We start from the raw sequence: 20,926 nt of genomic DNA, 5'->3' as shown, positions 1-20,926 counted from the left end.
ACCAGTATTACAGAAATGTTGGAGGAGGAGGGGAAAGGGGGGCGGGGAGAGGAGTTAAAAGAGGAATCAAAAATATAAATAATAAAATACAATAATTACATATCTGTCAGCAATTACTTTAGATGTAAATGGATTAAAGCATTTAATCAAAAGACATAAGGTGGCTGAATGGATAAAAAAACACACCTTACATATACTGTGTACAAGAGATTCACTTCAGATGACATACACAGACTGAAAGTAAATGAATGGAAAAAGATATTTCATGAAAATGGAAAAAACAAAACAAAACAAAAACCTGGGGTAGCAATATTTATACCAGACAAAATAGACTTTAAAACAAAGACTATAACAAGAGACAAAGAGGGACCCAGCAATTTCACTTCTTGGTATTTATCTGAAGAAACCCAAAACACTAATATGAAAAGACATATATGCACCCACATGTTCATTGCAACATTATTTACAACAGCCAAGATAATGTAAGCAAGCTAAGTATCCATCAGAAGATGAGCAGATAAAGAAGTGGTACATATATACAATGGAGTATGACTCAGCCACACAAAAGAATGAAATCTTGCCATCTGCAACTATGTGGATGAACCTAGAGGTATTGTGCTGAGGGAAATAAGTCAGACAGAGAAAGACCAATGTTATATGATTTCACTTATATGTGGACTCAGAAAAACAAAATAAACGACCAAACAAAAAGAAAATCAAACTCAGATACAGAGAACATTTTAATGGTTGCCAGGTGGGAAGCGGGTTGAGGGCTGGGTGAAAAAGGTAAGGAGTTAAGAAGTACAAATTGATAGTTACAAAGTAGTCATAGGGATGTAAAGTACAGTATAGGGAATATAGTCAATATCAGGGTGGTCACTTCATAAGTTATATATTTAATTACTGTGTTGTACACCTGAATCTAATAAGATATTGTATGTCAACTGTAATTGAAAAATAAAAATTGATTTAAAATAAACAATGAGCCGAAATCGGTTTGGCTCAGTGGATAGAGCGTCGGCATGTGGACTGAAAGGTCCCAGGTTCGATTCCGGTCAAGGGCGTGTACCTTGGTTGCGGGCACATCCCCAGTAGGGGGTGTGCAAGAGGCAGCTGATCGATGTTTCTCTCTCATAGATGCTTCTAACTCTATCCCTCTCTCTTCCTCTCTGTAAAAAATCAATAAAATATATTAAAAATTAAATAAATAAATAAAATAAACAAATGATGACATTAAGAAGCTTGCAAAATGTCACATCACTCTAATTAGGGACAAAGCTGGGACACAAACCCAGACATACCTAATTTTAGATCCTGTCTAGCTTGTCTTCTACTTCCTTTGATTTTTTTTTTTACATTATAATTTGGTGCCTCGTGTAAAAATAAATATTTAATAGCAAAATGTTATTAATTAGCAGGAGAGCACTAATAGTAAAGTGTTATTAATTAGTCTAGGGCCGTGGTCGGCAAACTGCGGCTCACGAGCCACATGCGGCTCTTTGGCCCCTTGAGTATGGCTCTTCCACAAAATACCACGGCCTGGGCGAGTCTATTTTGAAGAAGTGGCATTAGAAGAAGTTTAAGTTTAAAAAATTTGGCTCTCAAAAGAAATTTCAGTCGTTGTACTGTTGATATTTGGCTCTGTTGACTAATGAGTTTGCCTACCACTGGTCTAGGGAATCTCACTATTTCTCTGTTCATTGCTTTCCCAGGAAGAGACTCTGCACAAGTCAGCCAGCAGCAGCAGTGTGTCTCCCTCCTTCCTTGAAGATCCCTTACTGGAGGCTGTGTCCACAAGGAAGAGTAAGTATTTGTGGCACAAAGAACTAGCATCAGATACTTTAAAAAACACACTTGTCCTCGAGTAGGGGATCCCAAAGTGCCTTGTAATTATTTGAGGTATAAAGAACTAAGCCTGGAACTTCACTAGTCCAGAACAGAAATATTCAGTTATATTCCTAGAGTGACAGGACTCAGGTTTTTAACTTAGATCAGTCACCTTTGGGTTTACAGATAACAGTTGTAGGAAATAAGTCAGTTGTCTGTGTGTCTGTGTTTTGTTTGTTTTGTTTTTATTGATTTTTTACAGAGAGTAAGGGAGAGGGATAGAGAGTTAGAAACATCGATTAGCTGCCTCCTGCACACCCCCTACTGGGGATGTGCCCACAACCAAGGTACATGCCCTTGACTGGAATCGAACCTGGGACCCTTCAGTCTGCAGGCCGATGCTCTATCCACTGAGCCAAACCGGTCAGGGCTGTGTGTGTTTTTTATATTAATTACCTCCTTGTCTGAATTTAAGCAAGAAGTCCAATAATCACACTTGTTATTACCCTCCACACACATATACACATATTCCATATCTATATATTCATACCCACAGGACATGTGTAAATAGTAAAAGCAATTTATAACTTTAGAATAGAAAGTTAAGTGGCTTCTAAATGCTTTTATTACGTTTTTATTTATAAGATTTTATAAAGGCATAAAATTTGTATATTAAGAAGATTCTGGGGAGATGGTGGGAGTCGGTAGTACCAGACAACAGTTGCTCTGGCAGACTTTGCTCTGTTTTGGAACTCTGGAGTCTGTTAAAAGCTTTCGACTTCCAGGGGAAGACTTGGATAGTAAATTGTGGTTAATTCTAGTCAGCTATTAGCATAGAACCAGCTACTCACCCCCGACCCCCAGCCCCTGGCAGACAGTGTGTACTGCTTCTGGAGCAGCTTGCACAAAGCTTGCGTTAGCCAGGGTGGACCAAAGGGACCCTGTCACCAAATGCTCTGCCCTGATTGCTGCCTCTGACTCCAAAGGTGGGCAGCCTTTGTTGCATTTCTGCCAGCTACCCCTCTGCTCCAGCTCAAGGCACTTCCAAAGCTTTTAAAGGCTGGCACCCCCCTTCTTTCATTTTTGTATTTTCCCCCCTTTGAGAGCCAGACATTATACATTAGGACATTCAAAAGCAACTGCATATCAGGGAAAATTAGAGAGTGACTATGCATGCCTAGAAAGGAACACTAGAATTTTGTTAATGTCACCCTGTAAAGTACATGATTGTTTAACCACTATGCTGGCTGTATATCTGAAACTAACACAGAATAATATTGAAAAATAAAAACATTTCTTAAAAGAATTTTGGTTTGATTTGGGAGACTTTTAGGTATAAAAAATGCATATTTTACATGATTTGTTGAATAATGCCTGAAACTCTTTAATTGCAAAATTCCATGGAAAACAACATGAGGGCATTTGTATGTACAAATTTGAGACTGTACTTATATTGCGTTTCTAGGTAGGAATTTGAGTGAATATTTTTTGCTTTTTCCTTGCAATTTCTGTAGCAAGTTTATCTTGCAAAGATTCTTCTATAATAATCCTCATAGTAAGAAAATTCATTTTAATTTGGTTAATTCATTTCTTTAGCACCTCCGAAATTCTTGCCCATATCATCAACGCCCCAGCCAGAGAGACGGCAGCCTCCCCAGAGACGGCATTCCATTGAAAAGGAAACGCCCACTAACGTGAGACAGTTTCTGCCACCGTCCAAGCAGAGCTCCCGGTCTCTTGTAAGTAACTAAAACACTGCATAGTAACTGCAGGGCCAGGTAGGGGACCTAGAATCTTTAGCTTTCTTGAGGTGATGATTAGGAGAAAAAACTTCCAAAGGTTAGAATGAACTTTAAATAACCTTATTTTTAATACCTAAAGAAAACCAACCCTAACAGCAACCTAAATGAAAGTTGGTCATTCTTTGTTCATTTAAAGCACCTTTTTGCCCCCCAGAAGACATCAGTGATAGAAAGTATGAATTACTAAAGAAATGTTTTCTTCCTTTCTAACGGTATTGATCTACTTAAAAATTGTTAAAACTAATAATAAAAACAACAAAGTTTAGCTACAGTAGACTAATTTATTATGCAGAAGTACCAGGAGAAAATTTTGATTCATTGAAAGCCATTATTCACTGTTTCCAAGTATATTTTGGAGCCGAAGCTGCTGTTTGGACTGGTTGACAGTTTTTGCTGTTTTCCAGAGACTTGGATTCATGTAGTGGCCACTCGTTTCTCAGAACAGTGGGACATGGGACACAAGGCCCTGCCAGAAAGAATAGATCACCAGCCAAAGGAGGTCTGCAGAGATTCTTTTGTAGTCCCGCTTAACTTCAGAAATGTGTGCAGGCAAGACGCAAGGCTTCAGTCAATAGTTCTACTGGCAACCTAACATCTCATGTTTTTTTCAGATATTCATGAATAAACTGGAATATGCTTAGTCCATATATTTAGGCTGTGATGTATCACTCCAAGTAGAGGAATCGAGTGTGGATAGTGTGAAGATACTAAGGTTGAACAGAGCTTACAGTGTTGAAATTTAATCAGTCATCTCTGCTCCCGAACGATACAATTAAAGAATTAATGATTTTATGGCAATTCTTGACAGGATTCCTCTTAGTCACCAAAACACTAATATTTGATTAAATATAGCAGGAAAACAGAATTCTAACGAGACAGGTTCAAACTTTTAAAATCTGAAGACTTTTGTTAATGTGAACAAGTTATTGCTTTAGCAAAATAGAGAGTTACTGTCACAACTTAAAAATATGTACGAGGGAGATCCTTAGTGATTATTTTTTACAAGTCTGATAATTAGGCGATTCTTCTGTTCACATGGCTTTTCCTAGAAGCCAGTTTATCATGTAGGTGTGTCCCTGCCTTGTGATCATATATGACATCATTGTTGAAGTTAGACTTAAATTTTAAAATTCTCAATCAACCATCAGATCAACTACAAAGGAGTTTCAGGTAGCAATAACAGCTTTGCCAAGAAAGACTATCAGTCCACATCAAGAGCCCATGAAGTATACTTCCTGGCAAAGGGGACCTCTCAGAGTGTGGTTGGTCGGGCTATGAGTTGGGTTTTTCTGTGGGGAAAAGAGCAAAGGAAAACCAGTCTGCAATCACTAAGAAGGGTCTCAGTGAAAGGCATTGCATTGGCTATTCAGGCTCCACACGGAACTACACTCTTTCCACGCACCAGCTGAGACAAAATAACATCCTGGTCAAGTAATGACTTTTCTTGCTAGTAGCTTATCTCAGGAAATCTATCAAATCCCATTTCTGTGTGTAGTACCCTCCAGCTTGATAAGTATTGTTTTTAAAGTATGCTCATTTAAAATCTTAGCTGAAACAGAATCATTTTGTATTTCTAACCCCTTTACTGAAAATGGCAGAAATGTCTTTGTTGTTATTCTCTTATTTTTATTGTATCCCCCTCCCTTTCCTTAGGATGTTTTAATATGTAATTTTTTTGTCCATCATTTGGTCAAATGATTGAAGGTGATTGCCCATCTAAATGAAAGCTACTTGTCATAAGAACCTTCCCTGGGGGAGCAACACTCCCACACTCTCTCCGGCACAGCGGCAGTTGCCCTGTCCTGCATCTCAGCAAGCCTGGTTTAGGAAACTCAGTGTTCACCAGACAACATGTTAGGAAATTTGAAGTTCAGGTCTTTGCTGTATAAACTTTGAGATTCCCTAGGATTGACTTCATGATTTGATTGCTGACTTATACATGTGGGCGCAGATGTTGGTGTGGACACATGCATGGAATCTACCATTAACATCCTTTGTGGTGTTTTTGTTTTGTTCTGTTTTTCTTTCATGCTCTGTAATCACTATTTGTAGGTCACTCATGTTCAGCATTATTTTCTCCTTTTCTTTTCCCCCTGCCATATTCTTTTCCCTTATCTGTTGTTCAGGTTCCTAGGATAACCAGTGTATGGCCATGGACGCCTTTCCGACCACTTTTTTCTACCATACAAACAGCTTCTCTGCTCAGCTCTCATCCCTTTGAAGCAGCCATGTTTGGGGTAGCAGGGGCTATGTATTATCTATGTGAGAGAGCTCTTACCAGCAGGTGGAAATCCTCAAAGGTTGGCCTCTTTCTGCTGGTTCTGGGAATTATTTTGCTCTATCTCTGACAGCGATACCTGAACTCCTGCACTCTGCAAGAATTAACAGCTTAGATGGGCACTTTGCTTCTGATCATTGATTCCAATCATTTGTAGGATGCATAGAGCACACCATGATCTCAGTTGAGAGGAAAATAACTTTGAAAGGACAACAAACTCAAAATGCAGCATCAGATTCAAGGGACCTGTGAGTGTTTGTCTCTTGGAGTGACCCACTTTTATAGCAGGAGGAATGCTGCCCCCGTCTCCAGGGGCCGGGGCCCCCTGAGAGCCTGTGCTTTCACCCCAGGGCCTCGCTGCCATCCGAGGAGACTCTGCCTCCCACAGAGCCCTGTCACTGCCTGTGCCCCACACTCCCTGCCCTGCACTTCCAGGGCCGTGTGCCCATCACGTGTCTCCCCTGCGCTCAGACTCCTCTCTTCCCCAGCACCGTTCATACAGCTGTGCTGTGATGGTCAGGGTGTTATATGGTTGTTATGATAGCTCCGTCTCTGTAAAGAGAAACTTCAAGTTTTCTTTTTATTGCTCTGGTTATCTTAGATATTTTAGGTAATCTTGCATTTTATTATTGTTTTTGAGGTTTTCATACAGAGTGTACTTTTTTAAAGAAAGTACAATAATTTCCAACCGCAGTGAAATGGAAAGCCTGGGGCCTCGTGAGGCTTCCCCACCCAGTGTGACGCTGCTGGTGACAGTGTTGGCGGCAGCCTTGCCTGTTGCACTGACCAGGGTCCCTTATTTCCTAAACACGCCTTGACTGAACCAGTGAGCCAGCAGCTGGTTTCTTTGTTATTCTTCATTACCCTTGATTTAGAAAGGAAACTGCGAATGTGAATGAGAAACAACAAATCCCTTTCCCTGTTTATTTGTCATGAAATGTAAGATAAATCTCTGACCTTTTCCCTATTTTCAGATCTGCCATTTGGGCAGTATGGTTAAGTGCAGGAATGACATTTTAACTCCTGTCACTCCTTCTGCTATTATTGAAGATCTGTCAACATTTTTATTTTTATTATTCATCCTCCCCAAACACAGATATATATATACTTAATCCACATACTACTTTAGGCAAAGAATTCACTTAGCATTTTAAAGTTAAACTTGAAAAAAGGAAAGAACAATTAAACTTAATAGTTGCTATTTTTATTTAGTTTAAAAACACAAAAATTTATCATTTTGGACAATTTTTAAACTTATTAGGAAGTTTTTTGTAATTAAGAACATGATATAAAATATGACTATTCCCATTTCTCTCTGTGACTCAGTAACCAGATTACACATTTTGTTCTCTAATTTCTGTGCTGCCTAACTTTGACCTGTTTTTTGTTTTGTTTTTGTTTTGTTGGTTTTTAAATATATTTTTATTGATTTCAGAGAGGAAGGGAGAGGGAGAGAAAGATAGAAACATCAATGATGAGAGAGAATAATTGATTGGCTGCTTCCTGCATGCCACCTATTGGGGCTGCAACCGGGCATGTACCCTGACCTGAAATTGAACCATGATCTCCTGTTTCAAAGGTCGATGCTCAACCACTGAGCCTCACTGGTGAGGCTCTGACCTGTTTTGAATGGTAAAAATAACCAAAATCTTCAAAACTTTGTGACATACATAAAAGTAAATTCTAAAGACACATCTGCTTCTATAACAAATTGTCATCATTATTAAAACATTTTGAGATTCAACTTCTCTTTCCTAAATTTGAGAGTCATTTTGAAGTACAAAGAAACTGGAGAATTAGAGTTGTGCTGATCTAGTCTGTATAGTCCATGTCCCACCATGAAAATGAGCTCAGTGCTTGCTGAAGGAGTGACTGAGCCACTGTCACTGTGGGGAAATGCTCTTTATGTTTGGAGCATTAGTATCTCAGCAAGATCTGTTAAGGTTTAATTTGGCTTGGGGGATGTTGAATCAATATTTTTTTAGCCATTAAAAAAGTGAAAAATAGTAACTTTCTTATTTTCTTTCATGTTGCATTAAAGTTTTGTTGTCCTTGGGAAAGCACCAGAATTAAAACATTAGCATTTGTCCTGATGGAAATTATCTTACTAAAGGCTAATCTACTTGAAATTTTTTAAAAGAAAAGAAACACAAATTAAAAAGTTCACAATTGATTATTATTTCCTTGTGAAGTACAGGATTTGCCTATGGTTCAAAGCAGTAGGTTGAAAGTATGCTTGACTAAGCCCTTATGTGACTTAAGACTGGGGAGAGAGCAGTTGTCAAGTTTATTGCATGTGCTAGTGAACCCTTGCAGAGGAAAGGATCCCGTCTACCAGAAATATTGACCAGCCCAGGCATCCAAGTTTAAAGTTAATTAAATTGGCACTATTTGCCATCTTTCTGTCGGGCACAACAATAAATCTCAGTAGAGATTATATAGTTACTTGCTAGATTTACACATTATTTTGTTCCAAGTCAACAGTTTTGTCACAGAGTTAGCTATCAGAAGATGTACTGCAGTCACACGTATAACTGATGAATGAAAATTACCATAGGAAAAGTTCCATGAAGTGTATTCAAAGCTGTCATTCAGCTGTGTCCAGCCAACAGTACGTACTTAGTGCAGCTTAAGGTCCTAACCTTCACCGAGTCAGTGCCTTGTCCCATTTGACACTACGCTTTTCTCAGGGTGGAGCAAACAGTAGATATTGAACATGCCTATTTAATCTTATTATCTTTGAAAGCTTTCCCTTTGAAAGAGAAAGTTATGTGGTGGTGATTTTTAACAAGTATTTTAGTCATTTAGAGTAAATGACATAATCTCTGAACAATCTATCTTCCCAGCCTCCAGATTCAAAGTTCTTCATCTTAAAAATTCAATTGCAGGATTTTTTCCAAAACACAATTAAGCAAATTTAACCTTCCTTAAGTTAGCTTGAACAGAGACGATTTGGTATTGACTGTTAGTAAGAATCAGTAGATCTTCAAACTTTTTTTTTAGTAAATGCTAATGTTTGTCAAGTTTGCAACCTAGATTTGTTTTTGTTTTTCTCTGATTGAAAGACAGAACTGAATGTTAAACTGCATTCATGGTCATGTGCTTTCTCATTTGGCTTGTTTGATTCCAGAATGCCTGTGACCAGTGCTATTGTGTGTGTGGGAGTGAATTATAATGTGTTTGTACTGAGAACACTAAGTTTCAGTGTCACTACACCACAATGGCCCTTGTGAGGCCTGGCAGGGTGCGAATGCACAAGACTGTTCTGTCTTTCTGTTAGATCCACCAATCAAGAGCAGGCCGGATGGGGAGCAGATGGGTGTGAGGCTCTTTATTCAGTGGGATCAGTTACATCAACATCTTCCTCAGCTGTTTTGGGGGAAACTATTAACATAAGACGGTCAACATAAATATTTATTGTGAAATTATTCTGATTTTTCCCCACATCTTTCCAATGCTGGCTGTGCATTCAGTAGTTGTTTAAAAGGCATAATAGAAATCTGGAGAACTGTGGAGCAGTAGAGATTGCCTTTTGGCTGTAAACTGCATCAATGTTCCAGCTCCACTCACGCCATTAGGGTTTTTCAAGGTGTGCTGATGTAACTTACCACTATGCTTCTCAGTATAAATTACTAACCACCTTCTTTTGGCTATTCTGGGTACCACAAACCAGTTTTTAAAATAGTACCAATGTTTTTTACTTGCTATTTATCTATTAGCATTTGGTATCAACACAACACTAAATAACGTCTTTGCATAATCATACGAGATAACTGACATAAATTTAGTTTAGAATAACCAATATTTTTTTCAAGATTTCACAGCATAGATACATAGCGAGGGGCTTTCATTTTTTTTGGAAACTTCAGTAAGCTATTTCACATGGTCCCCAGACGTTTTCTGCCATCTGTTATCTTGGTATAATTAGAAATTATGTGGTACCCAGAGTAAGCCAGCTCTGTTCCAGTGTTCACTGGGACCTCTTTTCTTCTCAGAAGCTACTAACCAGGTGTCTGATCTGGAGGGGAATTTTTCAAAGCCAGAAAAGGGGGTGGGAGTTTCTTATTCATGTGGAATTTTGAATTTCAGGAGGAATTCTGCTACCCAGTGGAATGCCTAGCTCTTACTGTGGAGGAGGTGATGCATATTCGTCAGGTCCTGGTGAAGGCAGAGCTGGAAAAATACCAACAATATAAAGATGTCTACACTGCCCTGAAAAAAGGAAAGGTAGAGCTGTTTCAAGTCGATTGATGAGCAGGGGTAGCAGAATGGTCAGTCACAGGCATGGTCTCCTGAGGGAGCTGTCTGCTAGGCAGATGGTGCAGGACTTTTAGGGGATTTTAGGAGGTAAGAGGCTTATTCTCCAGAAGTCAATTCCTGTTCTGCCTTGCTCACCAAAGTAAATATTTTCTCCCTTAGAAATCAAAACCTCTGGAAGTTTAAAACAACCATGATAAATAATGGTATGCCTTCATAAAACCATGTCTGCATGTAGTCACTATACTGGGGAGACTTTTTAGAACCTTCTTCCAATTGCTTCCATGATGGTCCACTCTAGGGAGCTGTGGCCTTTTAACAGTAGAATAAGATTAAATACGGAGCTGTGTTATAATTATCACAGAGCCAAACATAAAAACAGGGTTTGTGAATTCTCCTCTTCCTTCTGTGTACTAAACTTCCCCAGTGTATAAATATAAAATGCATTTAACCATGTAAATTAGGAAATTAACTATTGTCGATGTTTGTTTGTTTTTTTTCTCCTTTTACACTTGTATTTTTTAGCTTTGCTTTTGTTGCCGAACCAGGAGATTTTCCTTCTTCACCTGGTCTTATACCTGTCAGTTCTGTAAGAGGTAAGGTTTTTTGTAATTGATGACAATAGTCAAAGAAATACCAGTTAACTTCATTGTTTCATTATTTTTCTACATAGGAACAACATTAAAAATAATCTGTTATCACATTGTGCTTTGTTTATGGGTTAGGAATACTAATTTCTTCAAAAGAGTGTATCAAACAATTATTTAGTGTTAGACCTTAAAAATGTTTCTCTGCATTTATTTCTTTTACATAACCAAGATCATTCTAATAATTATGTGTCATGTTTGAACAGAAAAAAAATAGGTATGATTGTCATATGACCCTTGGATAGAAAAATAAGAAAATTCCAGATGTAAGTTGATCCTTTTATAGGAAACAGTGTAAGAGTTAAGTTTTACAGATTTATTATCTTTTTGGCAATCCACAGTTGTATCAATTTGTTATATTCTGATAGAAGAACCAGAGAGTTCTTGCAATTTATTGTAGAAATTGACAACATGCAGCCATTGGCTTCTCTAACTCTCCTGTCGCATCTGTGGCATCACGCTAAGTAATACTTTTGATTTTGTATGCAGGCCCGTGTGCTCACAGTGTTGCAAAAAGGTAAGCTATGCTTGGTGACATCATAACGTAATAGTAATTTTTATAGACTGCCTTTTTAACAGAACTGCTCATCCTCAGTTTTGTTTGGGGTAATAGATGCGGCTGCCATCCAAGCCATACTCTACTCTTCCGATCTTTTCATTGGGACCGTCTGCCTCACAAAGAGGGGAAAGTAGTGTGAGGCCCGAAAAACCCTCCACCAGCCACCAGCGGCCACTGCGGAGCATTTCCAGGTGAGCGAGAGGCCTGGATCTTCAGAGCATTCTTTGGAAAAGAAGAATGCTCCTTTTGAGGACTGTGGTGATGTGGCAGGGTTTTGGCTCGAGGGTTTGGGTGGGTGTGTGGGTGGGTTGGTTGGTTGGTTGGTTGATTTTAATACAGTTTTGAGTTACACAAATCTCCAAAACTTCTGAAAGGTAACTTGTCAAGGTGATAGTGGTTAGCTACTTGAAGGATACTTTACTCTCATAGTTTATTTTTATTTCTATTTAAAAATAATTACTTTTTTCCATATTGTATTTTTTAAATGTATCTTTATTATTGAAAGTATTACAGACATCCCCCCTTTGCCCCTTTATTGACCCCCTCCCCTCACTGCTGTCTGCATACATGGGCTATGCATATATGCATATAAGTTCTTTGGTTGATCTCTTCCCTCCCTCCCTTCTTCCCTCTGGGAATCCCCAGTCCACTGCATGCTTCCATGTCTCTGGACCTCTTTTGTTTGTCAGATTATTTCGTTCATTAGATTCCACATATAAGCAAGATAATGTGTTACTTGTCTTTCTCTAACTGGCTTCTTTCATTTAGCATAATACTCTCCAGGTCCCTCCATGCTGTCTCAAAGGTTAAGAGATTCTTTTTTAACAGCTGTATAGTATTCCACTGTGTAAATGTACCACAGCTTTTTTTATCCATTCATCTACTACTCGGACTATTTTCAGATCTTAGCTATTATAAGTAGCATTGCTATAAAACATAGGGGTGCATATATCCTTTCTGATTGGTGTTTTGGGATTTTTGGGATATATTCCTAGAAGTGGGATCACTGGGTCAAATGGCAGTTCCATTTTTAACTTTTTGAGGAAACTCCACACTGTTTTCCAGTTTGCATTCCCACCAGCAGTGTACTAGGGTTCCTTTTTCTCCACATCCTTGCCAGTGCTTGTTGTTTGTTGATTTATTGGTGGTAGCCATTCTGGCAGATGTAAGGTGGTATCTCATTGTCATTTTAATTTGCATCTCTCTGATGATTAGTGACATTGAACATTTCTTCATATGTCTCTTGGCCATTTGTATGTCCTCTTTGGAGAAGTGTCTATTACTCCTTTACCCATTTTTTGATTGGATTGTTTACCTTCCTTTTGTTGAGTTGTATGAGAACTTTATATATTTTGGAAATTAACCCCTTATTAGATGTATCATTGGCAAATATGTTCTCCCATTCAGTGTGTTCCTTTAGAAATAATTACTTTTGTATGCCCTTTAAAAGTCATCTTTAGAACTGCCCTTGTTTTCAATGGAGTTGAAAATGTGCACGTAACAGTTTAATCTTTCTTCCCTTCTTTAGTTTGAAGGAAAATCTGTTTAATCCTATGTTTACAATGATCTGCAATTTAGTTTCCTATTGTAAAGGCAGAAATGAAGCTTTTTAAAAGAAAACAAAAGTTGCCTGAGCATCAATCCCTTTGCATTTGATGCAGAGTAATAGTAAAGTTAGTGTTGGTCCTTAAGAAAGGTGGAAGGAGGTCAGGCCAGCTTTATAGTCTAGCCACCATGACTAAATCAAGCCACAATTTGGTAGCTAAGATCTCAAACTAAAATTTATTTATTTTGTTTGCTAGTTCAGTTTGTTCATTAAAGTCCACATATGAGTGAGATCATATGGTACTTGTCTTTCTCTGAGTGGCTAATTTCACTTAGTATAATGTTCTCTAGGACCATTCATGATGCCACAAAGAGTAAAATTTTCTTCCTTTTCAAGGCAGAGTAGTATTCCACTGTGTAAACATAGCATAGCTTTTTCATCCACTCATCTACTGCTGAGCACTTGGGCTGCTTCCAAATCTTTCTTGGCTATTATAAATAACTCTGCAGTGAACATAGGGGTATATATTCTTTCGAATTAGAGTTTTGGGTTTCTTTGGATAAATTCCCAAAAGAGGAATCACTGGGTCATAAGGCAGTTCTATTTTTAATGTTTTGAGGAAACTTCATACTGCTTTCCACAATGCACCAATCTGCATTCCCACCAACAGTGCACAAGGATTCCCTTTTCTCCACATCCTCTCCAGTCAGTATTATCCTGTCTAATAAAGAGGGAATAATTGACCATCACGCCCTCACAAAGCTGGTGGCACCCACAGCCAATAAAGAGTGAATATGCTAATTGACTGCCACACCCTCAAAGATGGTGGCACTCACAGCCACAAGATGGCAGTGCCCAGTCCCCTCAGCCCCACTGGGGTGGCAGGCGCACGGCATGGCCGGGCCCACCCCCAGGCAGGTCTGGCCGCTCTGCATGCCTGCCTCTGGAGTCCCCCAGCCTCCCAGGGCTGGCCTGAGGTGCAGGCAAGCCTTGGATGGCGGCTGCCCAGCCGCCCGAAGCTTAGGTAACCAGGGCCTGCCAAGGCTTGCACTGCCGGCAGTGGCAGCAGCAGAGGTGTGATGGGGGCGTCGCCTTCCCCTGATCGCCAGGTCACCTCCCGCCCGAGGGCTCCCGGACTGTGAGAGGGGGCAGTCTGGGCTGAGAGACCCCCCTCCAGTTCATGAATTTTCACGCACCGGGCCTCTAGTTTCTTAATAAAACATGTTCCCTTTATCCTCTCCGCCCAACTCTGCCCCACCCCGGCCTTCACTGCACTATTGTCTCTGTTCATGGGTTATGCATATATGTATATACGTTATTTGATTAATCTCTTCCCACCCCCCACTTCCCTCTGAGATCTGTCGGTCTGTTCTATGCTTCCATGTCTCTGGACCTACTTGTTCACCGGTTTATTTTGTTCATTAGATTCCACATATAAGTGAGATGATGGGATTTTTGTTTATTTTTTTTTAATATATTGAACCTTTTCTCCAATTAGAAATTCTTTGCAAGAACATGACATGACTAAATCACTCACCATTCCATAATGTTTTTGCAACAAATTTTCTTTTTTTGCATTTATTTTTTTAGTATTGCAATACAACTATGAGTAATAATTCTGGATCTTTTAAACATTTTGTTTTATTCCAGGTTCTCCTCAAAATCTAAGTCTGTGGACAAATCAGATGAAGAACTACAGTTTCCCAAAGAGTTAATGGAGGACTGGAGTACTATGGAGGTGTGTGTAGACTGCAAAAAGTTTATTTCGGAAATCATCAGTTCAAGCCGGCGTAGCCTGGTGCTGGCCAACAAAAGAGCCCGATTGAAAAGGAAAACACAGTCTTTCTATATGTCCTCACCAGGCCCCTCAGAGTACTGCCCTTCAGAGAGGACGATCAATGAAATCTGAGCCCGTGCCTTTCAGTTGCTTTTGTGTTCAGTGTCGGTGTTAGCACAGGAGAACACTGAGCTGGACTGTCTCTCCTTGCTGTGGGCTTTAGTTAATAGGCTTGATTTGCATTAGATCAGGTTTTTGCTGCATCGCATTGTTCCACAGACTGAATGCTGTGTTCATATCAATTGATGATATGTGACAGGTCAGCCAATTGCTCGTTTGCACTGAGAGGACAATAATTTGAAACTTGCTTTTGTGTGTGTGTGTGTAGATTTGGAGGCCAGAAACTTTTTCCTTAGTTCAGTTCCTTACTGTTCCTCATATAATTTTCTGACTAAGGTAAAAATCTTCTCATGTGAGAAATCAGCCTAACAAAGGTGTCGATGTTAGCACAGTTCTAAGCAGTAAGTCATATTGGCACTTCCACCTGACAGTGTTCCTATCTAATGTACATAGTGATCCGGAGCCCTGCCACTCACCAGATGTCTGGGGGTGGGGCCCCGCTACTTATCATCTCACAGCACAAAGCCTAGAAGGATTTGCTCATACTGTCAAACTGATTGTACATTATTGCTGCTCTGAGATAAAGACTACAGGAGGACTTCATGCCTACATTTTAGTGCAAAACATCTGAATAAGCTGTCCACCCGAGTGGATGGCCATTTCCTCTGAGCTGCTGTATTTGCCCCAGTGCAATGGACCAGTGTCTCTTGAGTGAGTGACAGGTTTTCATTCCCTATCTTACATGTACTGTGGTTACTTGTAGTTTTATATTGGAGATCTAGGAGTTAAAATTTTGTAGGACTAGAAGACTCAACGTTGGTCAACAAGTTAACTATAAAAAGGGTTGTAACAGCATAGGGTGCCAGCTATCGGCCACACTGGGAATGAGCTGGAGCTCATGCATTTTCAACTATGTTTTTCATAGCTTTATAGTCTAGCCACCATGACTAAATCAAGCCACAATTTGGTACCTAAGGTCTCAAACTAAAATTTATTTATTTTTATAAATGAAGTTGAAAAGAAAACAAAAAACATTGTGTAGTTCTTTTTAAATTACAAGATAATTAACCTGCTGTTAGTCTTTTTGGATGCTTTTTGCACAAGTTTTCCTTGTAAACAACTGAGCAAGTGGGGTGGGCTTTTGATGAAGGTAGGTTGGAGGACAACATTGTATACCTGAAATTTCTCTTGTTTGGCCCATACCATGGGCTATACTTTATTATTTTGGTATGCTTAGAAATGACCAACCAATCAAATTGCCATTAATGTTTGCAAAGTCAGTTAATGCACATGCACAATAATTTCCTAAAAGCTGTAAGACACGTCTGTAGTCAACACTACGACAGCACCATTTAATAAAAGGCATGGCAGTCACACTTCATACCACATCAAAATGTAGTAACATTTCTATATTAAATTAACAGTAATACCTCAAAACTGCTCTGGTAGTAGTTCTTAATGGATTGAAGTTTACAATTTAGTAAATGGCTTAAAATTACTTATGAAATAAATCTTACCAATTGACTAAAATAATGCATGTTAACAGTTTGTCTGTATTTGCATGTAAAGTGGGCCACCAGAGAACCCTTATTGATTATGCAAATGTTTAAATTATTTTAAAGACTCTTGTCTAAGAGCTGTACACGGTATATTGGGTGAATCTCATTTATAAAATTTTCCCAGGGACTATTTGAACTCTACCCCAGATGGTCTGGTGGGAGCCACACCTTTCGAAGGCCCAGGCCTGGGCCTATAAAACAACTACCAGGAGGGGTGCCAGGCAGAGGGAGTGGTATTTGATATGACCTGGGATAGTGTGCCTTTTAATAGAATGACACACTATCCCAGGTTATGTGGTTAGTTAAACATAAGAAACCAAACCCCCAAAATGATCATTTCATTCACCAGGCAAATATCTAGCACATCTGAATCTTTGACTTGACTTCATATGGGCAGATTTGGGCATTATGATCAACTCATACCAGAGCATTGCAATGTAAATTCTTCAACAGCATTATTGCATTAAAGAGGTTACATGGATGATATATCTGCATGAGACAATTTGCAGAAAGTAGTGTAAGGAAAGAGCACATGATATAGTTAAAATTAGAGAAATCAAATTATCACTTTTTGTTGCCAAAATAATTTCTTGCATTTAATCCTGTCCTATCCATGACATGTACCAAACACCTCCACTAAATTAGGTAATTTCCAGAGAGCAATTCACTAACAGCTTGTAGAGTGTGGTCTTACAATCCTTAGGCTGACCTTAGGTCTCTCTTCCTCCTCTTTCTACTAAAATAACATACCTTTACAGTGTTCCTCTTTGTCCTGGTGTCCAGCTCTTTGGCATTTACTTCTGATCCAACAACAATAAAAGAGTTGTTGGCCAGCTGGTCTCACTTGGAGCCTGATGTGTCTTAGAGCTTGGACGCACCCCTGAGCAGCCCTCCCTGCGCACATCCCACCTCTAACTCTCACCCTGACTCCCTCCAGGCTCAAGCACCCACCCGCTGCTTTGGTCCCAGACCTCATGAACTCACCCTGTTGGAAGATCTTTGTTTTCTTCCCCATGGCTTAACTTTCTACCAGTGTCAGAGTAGATAAGAATGCTTGTAAATACTGTAATATATTTATTAATATTTGAAAGGCATTCATTCAGTGGACAATGGAAATTAACTCTCCCAAGACAAGTAAAAATTAAATCAAGTAATTGATATGTACATCGACTTAACAGTCCTACTCGAGTTTGTCTTAAGCCTTTCAAATTAAACCAGAAGGTTGTTGTGTAGAAATGTAAAAAATGATCTTACATTTGAAGAGATTATGTGATTAACACCGTGAACTCATACCATGAATTTTCTAAGGCTTTTATTTTTCTAACTGTATTAATAAATATAGGACTGGATTTTAGGTGTCACATAGGAGACATGAACATTTTAAATTATGTTGCTATTTGCTAAAGCAAAATAGCAGAAAATTTTGTACATGCAAAACTGTGGAAGGGCCATGGAGAAATGTGTATACAGACTGGGCCTGGACCTGGCTTCCTACATGTATGAAAGACAGTGTCACTGGCGTTCAGGGTGACATGGCGGTACTAGAAGTTTTCCATTAAAATCTTTTATTTTAAAATTTATCTGGGGGAAAATAAAATGACTTTCCATCATACCTTCTGTGTTGAGTTCCTGTTGTAAAATGGCGATGTCTTTTGATAACTAGCTGTCAGCAACCACCTAGGTTGTGAAGGCAGATACTTTTATCATCAGCACCTTATGATCAGTTTGAGAAATACAACCTAACAAGGACCACATTGGAAAAATAAACAAAAATGGAGCCTCCAAGATAACTGCTGTGTTACCAAGTAGGCATGAGTCCTTTTTCACTTCAACAGTGTAGAAAATTAAAATTTTATAAACACTTTATTGCATAAGAAGTTGTATATATGGAGAAAAATTATGTCTACAAAAAGATGATAAAGCTTTTACATATATTCTTTTTCAGCTCTTTGTGTTGTTGTTGTTATTGTTAATCCTCGCCCGAGGATATTTTTCCATTGGAGAGGAAAGGAGGGGGAGAGAAACATCAATGTGCGATAGACATATCAATCGGTTGCCTCCCACACATGCTCTGTCTGACCAGGGCTGGGGATCCAGCCTGCAACCGAGGTATGTGCCCTTGACCAGAATCAAACCAGGACCCTTCAGTCTGAGGACCGACACTCTCCACTGAGCCAAACTGGCTAGGGCTTATTTATGTGTTTTTTTTGTTTTGTTTTGTTTTATATTACTGATTTTTTACAGAGAGGAAGGGAGAGGGATAGAGAGCTAGAAACATCGATGAGAGAGAAAAATCGACCAGCTGCCTCCTGCACACCTCCTACCGGGGATGTGCCCACAACCAATGTACATGCCCTTGACCGGAATCGAACCTGGGACCTTTCAGTCCGCAGACCGACGCTCTATCCACTGAGCCAAACCGGTTTCGGCTTATTTATGTTTTTTAAATAGAATTCCTCAAGGGATGTATTCCTGAAATGTCCCATGGTAAGAAAACTTATTGTTAGTGCACTTCAATTGTTTGAGAAAAAATTGGGAAGATCAAACCCAAAAATGAACTTTGGAAAGTTATGTTTTAATATTAACTAAGTAGAGAGAGAGAGCGTGCATCAGTTAAGGTATTTACATGTCTTAAATATTACATGATACTGAGTTTGATATTCATACACACAAGCTACTCCCTTTTTTCCAGACATATTTTAGGATCTCCTTCCACTGAAGTTTCTCTGTGAGATGTGTATTTTTTATGTATGCAGCTCATCATCCAAATATTCACTGACTTTCCAGGCTAAAAGTCTTTGCCTCATGCCTCCTTGGATTCCAGAGATACAGAAAATTCAGATACCATAAAAGGGAAAGCTTTAGGTAACTGTTATTTAACTATATCTTTTTAAAGTAAGGATTACAATTCTTTTTTAAAAATATATTTTTATTGATTTTAGAGAGGAAGGGAAAGGGAGAGAGAGATAGAAACATCAATGATGAGAATCATTGATCGGCTGCCTGCTGCATGCCCCCTACTGGGGATCGAGCCCACAACCCAGGCATGAGCCCTTGACTGGAATCGAACCCAGGACCCTTCAATCCACAGGCTGATGTTCTATCCACTGAGCCACACCAGCTCGGGTGGACTATATCTTTTTTAAAAAAATACGTTTTTATTTATTTTAGAGAGAGGGAAAGAGAGAAACATTGATGAGAGAGAAACATTAGCATTGATCAGCTGCCTCCTGCACTACCCCCACTGGGGATCGATCCGGCAACCTGGGCATGTGCCCTGACTGGGAATTGAACCAGCGACCTCCTTGTACATGGGTCGCTCAACCACTTAGCCACCTGGCTGGCTGGGCAAGCTCTATCTTCCTTTTTCCTTTCCAGCTCCAGTGGAAGAAAAGATACATACTTGTAAATCATCATTGTCTAGAATTTAATAAAGAGAACTACTTTTAGGAAAGGGCTTGATTGCACATGTGATGTGTTTAGAGATTCCAGTTCTGCTATCTCTACAGAATATGCAGGCACACACACGGAGATACTCATTATAAAGCTCATAAAGGGTGCTCCCTCTTCCCTGTGTCAGCCAAAGGCCATGAGTAGAAACATCTCCCCAAAATGTTTACTAGCTAAGAACCCACTTAATATAAAACTGCATACATTAATTAAATGTTTAGGTGCGGTTACCTGTCAGACCGACTTGCACTATTATTCTGGCTTATTCCATTAAAATGCATATGTTGTATAATTTAAGTATTTAGAGTCGGTCTTGCTGTGCAAACAAAAGAATTATGCAGCTCTGTTTCTGCATGGCATGGCAAAATCTGAGCCACTGCAGCCTTACTGAAGCAGTGGAAAGAAAAGGGCTTCAGAATTATAGGACATAGCTCTTGAAAAGTGGGCTTTGGAAAATGGGGCACCAAGAAATTGCTTTGCCATGGCCCTGTGTCTCAGTTGGAGCGTCCCATACACCAAGAAGGTTGTGGGTTCGATCCCCAGTTGGGACTCACACAGGAGGCAACCAATCTCTTTCTCTCTCTCTCTCTCTCTCTCTCTCTCTCTCTCTCTCTCTCTCTCTCCTCTCTCTCTCTCTCTCCTCTCTCTCTCTCTCTCTCTCTCTCTCTCTCTCTCTCTCTCTCTCTCTCCCTCTCCCCCCTTCCCTCCTCTCTCTTTAAAATCAGTAAACATATCCTCGGGTAAGGATTAAAAAAAAGAAGTTGCTTTATGTCCCTGGGGCTTAAGAGCTGAAGAATCATCTTGATGTTTGAACCCATGCCATGTTCAACACAACTCAGTGTTCAGATTTTGTTTGCCACCCAGAGGGCCAGACACTGGGTTGTGAACTAGGAATGCTCCTGCAAGCTGTTCTAATACACCTGATTCTCTAGGATTGAAGCCCTTGTGTGTGGCTGGCAAGAGGGACAACCTTGAGCAAGCTTGCTCACTTGCAGTTTGCTCTTGTATATGTTCTTTGCTTTGGTGTTCCCTTGTGACTGCAGGAATTGTCTATCAGTCCCTGGCCTACCTCCTCTCCTCCCCCCGCCCCCCTCTTTCCCTAGG

At 39.6% G+C, this 20,926-nt stretch overlaps 1 protein-coding gene across 2 annotated transcripts in view; it reads left to right on the top strand.

Annotated features, from left to right (window-relative positions):
* The window catches only part of SPIRE1 (spire type actin nucleation factor 1), a 111,868-nt gene extending 93,884 nt beyond the window's left edge, over positions 1–17,984 (top strand). For both annotated transcript variants that reach the window (XM_054724023.1, XM_054724024.1), the window contains 7 exons: positions 1,713–1,803; positions 3,424–3,566; positions 9,997–10,134; positions 10,690–10,760; positions 11,301–11,328; positions 11,425–11,561; positions 14,567–17,984. In XM_054724023.1, the coding sequence (XP_054579998.1) occupies positions 1,713–1,803; positions 3,424–3,566; positions 9,997–10,134; positions 10,690–10,760; positions 11,301–11,328; positions 11,425–11,561; positions 14,567–14,825 (867 nt within the window). In that variant the 3' untranslated portion in view covers positions 14,826–17,984. The remainder of the gene's footprint in view (positions 1–1,712; positions 1,804–3,423; positions 3,567–9,996; positions 10,135–10,689; positions 10,761–11,300; positions 11,329–11,424; positions 11,562–14,566) is intronic.
* Positions 17,985–20,926: the final 2,942 nt, after the last annotated feature.

This window comes from Eptesicus fuscus, chromosome 12 (genome assembly GCF_027574615.1).
Source record: "Eptesicus fuscus isolate TK198812 chromosome 12, DD_ASM_mEF_20220401, whole genome shotgun sequence".
Lineage (NCBI taxonomy): Eukaryota > Metazoa > Chordata > Mammalia > Chiroptera > Vespertilionidae > Eptesicus > Eptesicus fuscus.
Note: the sequence above shows the minus strand (reverse complement) of the source record. Positions and strands in the feature narration are given on the sequence as shown.